Genomic DNA, 12,354 nt, shown 5'->3' with positions numbered 1-12,354 from the left:
TTATATACTACAAGGGTCCTCACTTAACGACCACGAAACAAAGAAGACCATGCTAAAGACTCTTAAGAAAATGTACCAAGTCCATATATTTTTCACTAAAAAAAAACCATCAATATCATCACAAATATATCAACAAAACTGATTTTCCAACCAACCTTCCATCATCACTCAGAAGACTATGCATGGCAATAGAAAAAAAAAAGTAGAGGTCTAAAATTAGCAAAGTATCCTTTAAATGAGGCTAAACACCTAATTAACAAAGAAACGGCAACAGCCAAAGTTCAGTAGCTAATGAGTAAAGTAACCAACAAAATGCTACTCCCAAATTATATTATAGTTTATAATAGAAAAAGCCCAAAAAGTTTCAAGATTTACCACAGCAAACAAGTCATAAAAACATAGTAAGACAAAAGCTCTAAGAGCAAATCAACAGAAAAAAGGGACAAACACCTGAGAGCGATGGGAGGCGGTCATGGCAGAGTCGTCAGCGTCTTCCTCAACAAATCCGTAATCTGGTTCCCCATCATCATCATCACCATCATCATTATCACTATCCTTGTAATCATCGCTGTAGAAATCATCCTCTCCTGAATACATATCGAGCATGTCTTCTTCGGAATCCATGATCAAAAGAACCGAGATTCAGAGGAACTAGATGAAACCCCTCTTTCCCCCCTAGGGTTTGTCGGAGACAGAATCGTAGCAAGCAAGTTTGGTAATGAAATGAGAAAAGGAATGCTGATTTTTGGGTGGGGGACTAGGACTAATCGAGAGAGAGAGAGAGAGAGGGAATCAGAGGAAGAGTGGATCAATCGGTTGGGTTTGCGATTTACTGGGGGAGGAGATAGAGTGTAGACTTATCTCACTTCGTTTCCCTTTTCATGAAGGCAAAACCTAACATCATGTCTCTCACCAAACAATAATGTTGTTTTATTTGTTTTTCCGACAAACATTAATGAATTTGGAGAAAAAATGAAGATTTTTGTTTTACTTCTGGGACAGTAATCAATTTTGTATTTCATAAGTCTACTCGGATTAAATTGAATGAATATTTATTTATAAATTAGAAAATTGCGATCAGAAAATTTAGAGAATCTATCTTTTTTTTTTAAATGAGAGATTTCACATGAAGTTTTTATCTGAATAATACATTCATTCTAATATAACTTAATTATTAAATTAATTTTAATATTTAAACGAAATTAAATAAATTATAAATAAATATTCATTTTTTTCTTTCTGAAACACTAATAAACATATGTTATAAATATGTTGTTTTAAAAATCAAAACCAAATTCAGTGTTATTGGTTCTATGATTTTAAAATTCATATGTAAATCTAGTGTTATTGGTTTTATGATTTTAAAATAAATTTAAAAATCAAGTCAAATTCAGTATTATTAGTTCTATAATTTTAAAATAGATTTCAAAATCATGTGTTATTCAATAGCAGTGATTTGTTTAAGGATTTGATTTGAAATTGGATTTTAATGGATTTATAACTATTTTTAAGACCAAAGTTTTTAAAATATTTTTGGAGTTTTCACTTTTATTAAAGATAAATGTTTTGTATGGATAAAATAGTGTTAATTTAAAGTTGTACATCTAAGATCTATAGAATAATCTTTTGATCTCGGTCGCCGGATACTATGGTTAATTAAAAAAATTGAGTATGAAAGCTATTTTACCCATACAAAACATTCACCCATACAAAACATTTGTCAGTAGATGGAAGACCAACCATACAAGCAAACTAACAACATAGCAGAGTCGTACATTTCTAGAGGTTCACTAAACACATCCATTGTCCGTACTCCGTAGCTTCAAGTAGTTACCACATATAGATTTTCTTTATCTTTCCTACCCTTTAACAAATACAAGTTCGCATCTGCTTGAAGCTCGGGAAGAAAATGCCAACTCCGTGATCATCTCAAGGTTCTGAACATTATGTTCCATTGTATCAGCAATGATTTTGGCCTTGTTTAAGCGGCGAGCGTGTTTCAAGATGTAAACCGCAATATCTCTGTCTTGGGGTCTCCCAAAGTATCTTGACCAGTTCAAAATTTGTAGACTCGACAACAGACATTCAGGTACAGGGCTCGGTTGGTTCCAGCAAACCATTTCATTAAGCCCATCATACCCGTGTCTCTGAGACCAAGCAAAAAAACACTTTAGATAGAGAGACGATACTCAACCTACACATTCCACAGAAAAAGAAAAAGAGAGTTCATGGGAAGAAACTAACTTCCATGTGAGAGATGTCTAGTACTCGTAAGTTAGGAGAATCTTTGAGCAACTGGCCGAGAAGATGCGACGAATTCTTTTTGCACACACATTGCTTCAGATGTTTAAGCTGATTGAAAACAAAACCACCACTATACACATGATCGAACCGACCACTTTTTGGGATCTTAATCACCACACGACATCAAAAAAAATTATTAGTAAACAAATCCTACAATTGAGAGTGAAAGACTTCAAATAGGATTAAATGAAAAAAACCTCTAATTACCTCTGAGCATATAGTAAGATGCTTGACAGATGTGATGGATCCAATGACACTCTTGAGAACAGAGGATACAACACTCACATATGCTTCCTCTAGCTTAGGCATATCTTTAATCTCAATGTCATCATGTCTCCAGTAGTTCCAGTCCACCAGTTTGAAATACTTCAAAGAAGGAATATCTATCACATACCCATCAAAATCCCAGTCATCAGGCACAAAGAGTGATAACCTCTGTAAAGTTGGGATGATAAAAAAGTGATCTTTCCCATACTGTGTTGTTCCTCACAAAAAATTCACCGACAGGTCTTCAAGAACAGGACATATATCAAGAAGCCCTTGAAGAGAGTCATCATGTTGGTACGTAAGATATTGAAGATCCAAAGTTTTCAGAGAGGGAACATCTATGAGAGCCATGCCTCTGAGTTTCAAGATCACAAGCGAGTTGCAGGTGTAAAAGCTGCTCGGGAATATGTTACCATCACCTAAATAATAATCAATATCCAGGTCACGTACATTGCGAGAAACTGCAATTTCAACCCACCGTTTGATGCCTTCAGGCTGAGTGTGTTTATCACTTATTAAGTAAAACTAAGATTAGCCGATTAGCTAAGAAGTATGTCTTTTTTTTATTATTATTAAACCATAAATCATATTCATCTTTACCTCTTTGGAGCTTTCTGTTTGCAGGTATCTTCAGTCACTACGACTCAAGTATCTAATGGAATCGCCAATTATAGATTTGACCTCTCCAATTGCGTAAATCAAGTACCAAGGAAAGGAAGGGAGAAGACGAGTCGAGTGAGGAAGATGAAAGAATCAAAAGCCCATCGGGTTTGATTATTTGGTTTCGGTTATATATTCGAACCGAACCGAACCGAAAACCCAACTCTTTGATAATTTTTGTATTTTCAGTCGAACGGTTCGGTTCGAAAAGAAAATTTGATCGACCAAATAGAGTCAGTCTTAGAGCAAACCGATCAGATTGATATTTCATTTGGGCTAAAAGCCGATGATTGTTTAGTTTGTTTTTTTTGTTTTTGGTTTTGGATTTTTTTTATTTAAATTTTTGATTTTGGATTTTGCAATATATTTTAACTTTTTGAAAAATTTGTTGGTTTTTGATTTTTTTAATTAGTTATCTATTTTCCTATCGATAGAAAAATTGAAATATAGTTATACATGTAGCTAGTAGTTTTTATTTTTATTTTTTAAAAATAAATTTTATTTTGATAGATAAATTTCAAGTGAACAAAAAAAAAAGATAGATAAATTGCAAAAGCTGTTTCATATTTCTTTCAGTTATTCATATAATTTTTATTTCATATTTATGATAGAAATATTTTTATTCATATATCTAAATTATGAAATCATAAATAACATTTCATATACACGTACGTACAAAGATTGGTTTAATTGACTCTATAATTAAACACTGAACACATTACTTTATAATAAAGATGAGCGACGATAGAAAAACATTTTTTGATATTTTCGGAGAGTTAGTAACACACACTCCCCTAATGTTCTTCTTCTTCCTTGCCTCTGCGCCGCGTTATCTCTCATCCTCTCCATGAATTCCTCCCAAGCTTGCTTCTTCCACTCTCATCTTCGACCTATCTCGCTTCCCCAATCCTCCTCCTATGGCTTCGTCTCAAAGCGTAAGCCTCTCTTCCTCAGAATTACTTGTTACGTAGAAGACTTATCAGGACACAGTCCTCAAATCTTCAAACCTAATATCGAGGGCACTGGGTTTATCACTGTTGCTATAAAGTTCACCACTTTACTTTTCTTATTCCTGCAAATTTGAGGTTTCAATTGGTGTTTTTTTTTTTGCAGGGGACCCATCTCTGTGCTCTCAACCATTTGGATCAAGAAGAAGATGCCTTACTACTACGAGTTTGAGTTTCTCAAGAACGAGAGAAACCTGTTTTACACAGGTGAACAGAGGACATCTCTTTACAAAAGAAAGGAAGAGTTTTTCCATCAGTTATTCAGATAAGCAATCCGTGGGAAGCGATGAGATGCACACAGGTGCTTTGGATGTGGAGATTGTTCCTCCAGAGCCACGCAGTTCTGTTGTGTCCGAAGCACTTGAGGATAATAACAATAACAGGCCAAAGTCTTTTAGGAACAGGTTTCTTGATTTCGTCCGGATAAGTTCAGTGCTCAATAGCGCAGGGGAAAGGTTCTTTAAGAGTGAGATAAGGAGGAGGTTGTTTGTGACGGCTGTGTTGCTTGTGCTTAGCCGTGTTGGATATTTTGTCCCTCTGCCTGGGTTTGACAGGAGGTTAATACCTCAGGATTACCTTAGCTTTGTCTCAGGTTCCGTTGGTGAGTGTTCTCATGCCATTTTGTGTCCTGTATAGTCCCTTGTTCGGGTGACATATCTGAGTTTGTGGTTTGCAATTTTTTTGGTAGAGGAGCTGGGTGAGTTTGGAGCAGAGATCAAGCTTTCTCTCTTCCAGCTTGGGCTCAGTCCACAGATAATAGCATCCATAATCATGCAGGTTAGTGTCTCTCTGTAGACTGTGGGTTATTTATGTATTAAGATTGTGATTGATGGTATCAAGTGATAATGAAATTGTGTTGCGGCACAGGTGCTTTGTCACGTTCTTCCATCATTGGTGAAGCTAAGAAAGGAAGGCTTAGATGGTCACGAGAAGATCAAGAGTTATATGTGTGTTGTTTAGCTTTGTTTGTACATCTTCTCGTGACTTGTGTGCTTCTTTTAAAACAAAAGTTACTAAATCGTTTCTCTCCCCTCTAATTCCTTTAGATGGTGGCTATCGTTTTTCTTTGCGATAGTGGAAGGTATAGTGGTGGCTTGCACTTCTCTCCAATACTCTGTTTTTGCAGCCACAGCTCAGTAAGTTGTATTCACGTTCTGAGTAGCGAAAAATGTTGTTTTTTAGATTCTATAGTTTAAGAGAGTTCATGCTTATTCAGGGTCAAGCATGTCATGTTGACAGCATCTCTGCTAGTCTGCGGTGCAATGACGATGACTTGGCTGTGTGATACGATATCAGAATCTGGATTTGGTACTTTTCTTTTCACTCTCTCTCTCTCTCTCTATATATATATATGCAAGTGAGCTTGATCCTAACCGTTAGTAGTATATGGTGATGCTGAGATGGAACACCAGGTGGAACTTGCTCATAACCTGTTTCTGTGCATTTTACAGGACATGGATCATCTCTGATTATTTGTGTGGGGATACTGACGGGCTACACTGAGACCTTACATAAGATGCTTAATCAAATCTCAGGTACTTTTGTTTTTTTTTTCTTACTCCATGTTTCCCCAATGTCTCCCACAACTCCTGGAAGCAACTATCATTCGCCTCTCTACTCAATTGAGCTATAAGAAGAAAGAGCCATTCTTTTTTGTTTTTCTTTGCAGGAAGTTTTACGAATTGGTTGCCTTACTTGTTGGGCGTGCTGGGCATTTTTACGGTAGTAACCATGTTCGCTGTTGTTGTTACCGAGGGATGCAGGAAGATAAAGCTTCAATATTATGGCTTTAAACTCGCTTCTGCTTCGAGGTAATCATCAGTTTTGTGTGATAAAAAGATTGTTGTATGTTTGTAATCATTACCAGTATAGCTAGGATGAGCCTAGGCTTACTATGCAACGTGTGGTTTACTCATATAATTGGTTTTATGCTATGTTGAGCAGAGAAGGTTCTCCAATAACAGAGGTGGAGCCATACATACCTTTTAACATTAACCCAGCAGGGATGCAGCCTGTTCTTACAACCACTTATCTCTTGGCATTTCCCAGCATTCTTGCAAGGTAAAGAACCTGTTAATGTTTGAAACATTCTTGTCTCTTACTTCTTTGTGTTATTATTACCACTCTAAGGCTGTCTAATAATAAGGTGATGTATATTGTTTTTAGTATTCTGGGCTCTCCGTTCTTGTTGCACGTGAAGGAGATATTAAACCCTGAAAGCACAGTTGGGGCACCGCCTTGGGTTTACTACTCAATCTATGCGTTTTTCGTATTTCTCTTCAACATCTTTGACATTGTGAGTGTTGGTTACTCTTTTTTCTCTGTCTTGAGTTTCAAATCTTCCATGAACATTATTAACCAGGGTTACTTGTTCTGTTATGCAGGCCAACTTGCCAAAGGAGATAGCTGACTACTTAAATAAAATGGGAGCGAGAATACCAAACATAAAGCCTGGGAAAGCCACAATCGAGTACCTAACAAAGATACAAGCATCAACTAGATTTTGGGGTAAGCTTAAGTTGTTGTTGTTGCATTGTAGACTTACTCATTTTTAATATAAATCTCTAAGACCAAGTGTTGGTTTGGTTGATTCGAATCAGGAGGTCTTCTGTTGAGCTTTTTGGCAACATCATCTAGTTTACTTGATCACTATCTACGCAGCATCAATCAAGGCTTTTCTATCGGGTTTACGTCGGTGTTAATCATCGTAAGAGTTCTTTGTGCATTCAAATATCATTCAGTTAACAATTATGGTTTCATGTTTGTTGAGATCTCTATTGATTGCTTTTACAGGTTGGTTCCATTATTGAACTCAGAAGATCTTACCATGCCTACAATGTAATGCCGAGTTTGAGCAAAGCTTTGAAGAGGTATGGTGTATGATGGATGGGGATTCAAGAAACATGAGAGATGATTATATATGTTTGTGGTTTAGAGTGTCTGTAGCTTTTTTTGTTTCTTTTTAGATTTTAGGTAGATGATTTGTATTGTCAAGGTTCAAATACACATTAGCATCATTGTCTTACCAAAGCATTTGCAATATCAGAAAACTTACTACAACAGCAACGAAAATTATCATATATCAATAAAATTTTCTGAAATAATGTCCCCATAACTGATTTATACTTGCTTACAAAACTTGTTTGTAGACGCAAAGAGAAGACATAAAGTCAACTTTCTCGACGTGGAAAGCGTGTCTCAAAGTGTTGACCCAATATAGTATAATAATAATTCAATATAGAGTTCAGAGATGTATCCATCTATCTTACCTTTCCAAGCGTGTCTCAAACTTGACTTTTAAGCTTTCTCTCATGGCAGATTCTTCTTCACCTTTGTCATTGCAGCCTTGCCACTGGAGACACCATGTGTTCCCAAGCTTCAGTGGCCAAGACGTCCGCAGAACCTTTCTCAGTCACCTTCTCAAGGAGTTCCGGCGAAAGGGAATCCGCACGTTCATAGATAACGATATCAGGAGAAGCCAAATGATTGGTCCTGAGCTGGTACAGGCTATCAGAGAATCAAGGTTTGCGGTTGTAGTGTTGTCCAAGAGATATGCATCTTCTAGGTGGTGTTTGGATGAGTTGGTGGAGATCAAGGAATCTAGCAAAACGGTTATGCCCGTTTTCTACAAGGTTAATCCATCTCATGTGAGGAATCTAAACGGAGAATTTGGAACGGCATTTGAGGAAGCATGTCAAGGCAAACCAGAGGATGTGAAGCAGAGATGGCGAGATGCTTTGGTCTATGTGGCTGATATAGCCGGCGAGTCTTCTCAAAACTGGTTAGTTGATTGTTTTTAATAGTTTTTGGTTTTTAAATTTTGGTTTTTCATTTTTTTCGGACTTTGGTTTCTGGTTTTTAGATTTCGATTTTGGTTTTTAATCAAAATATCCCAAACTATGCTTGGTATGAGTGGTTGATTCTCACTAAAAATGATAATGGTAGTGGAAGCAATCATTTTCATATTTTCTGATAGGGACAGTGAAGCAGATATGGTTGAAAAGATTGCTATGAGCATTTCAAATGAACTGAACTCCGCAGCATCAGGAGGAGATTCAGACAATCTGGTCGGAATCAGTGCTCATATGAGAGAGATGGATTCTCTGTTATGTCTGGAATCAAATGAAGTGAAGATGGTTGGGATTTGGGGTCCTGCAGGTATTGGCAAGACTACAGTTGCCAGAGCTTTATTCAACCAGCTTTCTAAAAACTTCCAACACTCTATCTTTGTGGAGAATGTTAGAGGGTGTTATATCAGAACAGGACTGGACAGAGATGGCTTCAAGTTGCGTTTGCAAGAACAGTTTCTGTCTGAAGTTATTGATCATAGGCACATGAAGATACATGAGTTAGGTCTGGTAAAGGAAAGATTGCAGGATCTGAAAGTTCTTGTTGTTCTTGATGATGTTGACAAACTAGAACAGCTTGATGATGCCTTGGCGAAACATTCTCAGTGGTTTGGACCTGGAAGTAGGATCATCGTGACCACGGAAGACAAACAGCTTCTGAGAGCGCATGGGATCAATCTCATATACGAAATGGGGTTTCCATCAAGAAGTGAAGCTCTTCAGATCTTCTGCCAATCTGCATTTGGAAAAAGCTCTGCTCCAGATGGTTATGTCGAGCTTGCTAGTGAAATTACAAATCTTGCTGGCTATCTTCCCCTGGCTCTGAAGGTTTTGGGGTCATCTCTGCGAGGGATGAACAAGGATGAGCAAAAGTCAGCGCTGCCTAGACTCAGAACCAGTCTCAGTGAGGATATTAGGAATGTTTTACGTGTCGGTTATGATGGTTTACATGATAGGGATAAGTCCTTATTCCTTCATATTGCGTGTTTATTCAGCGGTGAGAATGTTGAGTATGTGAAGCTTTTGCTCGCAAGTTCTGGCTTGGATGTCAACTTTGGGCTACAAGTTTTGACCAATAGATCTCTCATATACATGTTGAGATGCAATCGCACCATTATGATGCATAGTTTGCTACAACACTTGGGCCGAGAAGTTGTTTGTGCACAATCTGTTGACGAGCCTGGAAAACGTCATTTCTTGGTGGATGCTTCAGAGATCTACGACGTACTTGTTGATAACACAGTAAGTCTGATTCCTTTTTCTCTCTAGGTTACTTTCCATTTTAAGTTACTATGACTTTGCATCAGGACTGCGGTTAGTAACCAAACAGAACCAGTCGAACCGAACCCAAAATTTTGGTTTTCAGTTCAGTTCGGTAGAAGGTTCGCTTGATTCGGTAAATAAAAAAATCAGTTTTTTTCGGCTCAGCTTGGTAATCGGTTAGTTCGGTTTTCTAAAAGAAAATAAATTTAACCAAACAGTACAGATCTTAATCCAAATTCCAAATCGGACTAACCAAAATCAAATTGAAATAACCAAACTTAACAAAATAAAAATGAATATTTTAACTAATTTAAAAATAAATTTAATCGAATTCAAACTTGCTACAAACTTTTGAAACCAAATTAACCGAAAAACAAACCGAGACAAATTGCTTTTCGTACAATTAAGCGAGACTTAGCCCGAACTAACCAGAATTTCAAACTAACCGACCCAAAAAACCCAAACATGCAGGCCTACTTTGCATGAACATTAGACTTGACTAAGAACAGTCAGTGGTTTCAGTTAAAACTTGTGTGTGTTTCAGGGCACTGGAGCTGTTTTGGGCATATCTTTAGACTTATCAAAGATCACTGAGTGGTTTCTGAATGAAACATCTTTTGGTGGGATGCACAACCTGATGTTTCTAAAATTGTACAAGTCCTCGTTGAGTAAAGATCAAACCGAGCTGCATTTACCTCGAGGCTTGGATTATCTTCCCCGTAAACTTAGGCTGCTGCATTGGGATGCATATCCCACGACATCACTGCCTCAGAGTTTTCGTCCAGAGTTTCTTGTTGTTCTAAATTTAAGAGAGAGCAAGCTTGAGAAGCTATGGGAAGGAGAACAAGTAAGCAAATTCAACAGCTCTCCTTTCTCAGCTCTCATAATATATTATTAATCTTATTGTTTTTCTATTGTTTTTTTTTCATAATTTAGCCTCTTAGAAGTCTGACACATATGGACTTGAGTATGTCTAAGAATCTAAAAGAGATTCCAGATCTTTCAAAAGCGGTAAATATGGAGGAACTTTGTCTCAGTCATTGCAGCTGTCTGGTGATGTTATCTCCCTCAGTCAAGAACCTTAACAAACTGGTTGTTCTTGAAATGGAGTGCTGCTCAAAGCTAGAGTCTATTCCAACAAATATCAACTTGGAATCTCTCAGCATTCTCAATCTTGATAAATGCTCGCGATTGACAACTTTTCCAGATGTTTCTTCCAATATTGGATTTCTCTCTATGTCAGAAACCGCAATAGAACAAGTTCCAGAAACAATCATGTCTTGGCCGAATCTGGCAGCACTGGACATGTCAGGCTGCAAGAACCTCAAGACATTTCCTTGTCTTCCAGACTCTATAGAATGGTTGAATTTCAGCAGGACAGAGATCGAAGAAGTCCCTTCGCGGGTGGTAGAGAATCTCTACAGGCTAAGTAAACTACTGATGAATAGCTGCATGAAGCTGAGAAGCATCTCTTCTTGTATTTCTAGGCTGGAAAACATTGAAACGCTTGATTTCTTGGGATGCAAGAATGTTGTGAACTTTCCTGTGGAGATCTTCGAGAGCTCTCGGTTCTGTCATAATCTGGTGATGGAAATGGGAGGCATCCAAACCCCTGGTCTTCCTGGACCATTTTATTTCAGGGATGGTTATATTGAAACAATCCCGGATTGCATCACACGTCACTGTAAGCTTCCCTTTCTGAATTCATCAAGACCAGTATCCAGCAATATTGAGAGTAATTTCATTTGGTTCGACCAACTAACAAAGGGGGAAGAATGGCATGGTGATGATGATGATGATGAGTGATGAGTCTATTTATTCTTATTGATTGTTTATACAGCTAGTTTTATCATCCGTATGTTTCATGTTTGTAAAAAGTCTTGTACTAATGTGTTGAAGCAACACTGAAACATGTTTGACATTGTGAGTGTTGGTTACTATGATAGATAGGCATGTTCGAAACCAATGTCTACTTCTCATCTCTAAAAGGATTCGGCACCATGAAGAAATACTGCAACTTTGGCTCTCTGTTAGATAGTCAAAACAAAAGTACTCTGTTCTGTAGGAAGTTTCCTAGTTAAAAGTAGCAATAGCTGTAACAAATACTTTTTCTGAATAAATTTTACATATTATTCAAAAAAAAAAAACAAATCTGATTTCTGTGTTTGTTGAGATCTCTATTGATTGGTTACAGGTCGGTTCCATATCATTGAACTCAATAGATCATACCATGCCTTGCCTACAATGTAATGCCGAGTTTAAGCTAAGCTTTGAAGAGGTATGGTGTATGACGGGGATTCAAGAAACATGAGCGATTATATATGTTTGGTTTAGAGTTTCTATAGTTTTGTTTTAGATTGGGTAGATGATTTGTATTGAGGTTCAAACACACATCCGCATCATTGTCTGACCAGGAAATTTCATAGACTCAAGTGTGTCAAGTTTCAACTTTAAGAACCTACCAAAGCATTTGCAATACTTTTAGTATACAAATATATTCTATATCTATCAGTACTCACAATTAGCCAAACCATTACCTAAAGGTTAACACATTATCTACTTTATTAAAACATAAGTACACATATAAAATACTCCTAAGTTTTTCAAGTTATTTACACTCTAATATCACTGAAACTATTAATAATCTTTCCTTGTAATAATCTTGTCTTTTCAAATTAATTAATGCATAATTCCTAACTATAATCTTGCCCAAAATAACGGAAACAATAACTTCAACTAATGTGTTCGTATTAGCTAATTTATTAGAAAACATCATATGGATCTAATTAATAATACCTATAACAGCAAGTTATTACATTTATACTTTACGTGACTTATAAAAATCAAATCAGCTATACCAATCCATGATCTTTCAAAACCAACCAATTCAATAAATTAGAAATCAAAACAGAATATCTTTGTCAAATCTATCTAAACCTATAATCAATGTAAATTTTTTAATATACCTATAAAACATATAAATTATAGTCTAGAATTTGGCTATA

The 12,354-nt window shown here is 36.7% G+C and overlaps 2 protein-coding genes and 1 pseudogene across 3 annotated transcripts; 2 read left to right on the top strand and 1 right to left on the bottom strand.

Annotated features, from left to right (window-relative positions):
- Window positions 1-1,653: 1,653 nt before the first annotated feature.
- Window positions 1,654-3,165, bottom strand: LOC130510075 (FBD-associated F-box protein At5g38590-like; annotated as a pseudogene).
- An 816-nt stretch (window positions 3,166-3,981) lies between these two features.
- Window positions 3,982-7,298, top strand: LOC108844287 (preprotein translocase subunit SCY2, chloroplastic). The gene is made up of 13 exons (XM_018617515.2): window positions 3,982-4,166; window positions 4,345-4,839; window positions 4,927-5,015; window positions 5,106-5,185; window positions 5,285-5,374; window positions 5,455-5,546; window positions 5,690-5,773; window positions 5,908-6,049; window positions 6,183-6,299; window positions 6,405-6,534; window positions 6,623-6,746; window positions 6,839-6,945; window positions 7,032-7,298. The coding sequence occupies exons 1-13, from the start codon at window positions 4,079-4,081 to the stop codon at window positions 7,119-7,121; spliced, it is 1,728 nt and encodes a 575-aa protein (XP_018473017.1). The 5' UTR covers window positions 3,982-4,078; the 3' UTR covers window positions 7,122-7,298.
- Window positions 7,299-7,439: 141 nt separating this feature from the next.
- Window positions 7,440-11,375, top strand: LOC130509174 (disease resistance-like protein DSC2). Of its 2 annotated transcripts, none has more exons than XM_057004890.1 (4): window positions 7,440-8,019; window positions 8,221-9,328; window positions 9,894-10,196; window positions 10,286-11,375. In XM_057004890.1, the coding sequence occupies exons 1-4, from the start codon at window positions 7,550-7,552 to the stop codon at window positions 11,153-11,155; spliced, it is 2,751 nt and encodes a 916-aa protein (XP_056860870.1). In that variant the 5' UTR covers window positions 7,440-7,549; the 3' UTR covers window positions 11,156-11,375. The 2 variants fall into 2 exon arrangements, with proteins under 2 accessions (XP_056860870.1, XP_056860869.1); XM_057004889.1 differs by having other exon boundaries at window positions 8,215-9,328.
- Window positions 11,376-12,354: the final 979 nt, after the last annotated feature.

This window comes from Raphanus sativus, chromosome 3 (genome assembly GCF_000801105.2).
Source record: "Raphanus sativus cultivar WK10039 chromosome 3, ASM80110v3, whole genome shotgun sequence".
NCBI lineage: Eukaryota > Viridiplantae > Streptophyta > Magnoliopsida > Brassicales > Brassicaceae > Raphanus > Raphanus sativus.
Note: the sequence above shows the minus strand (reverse complement) of the source record. Positions and strands in the feature narration are given on the sequence as shown.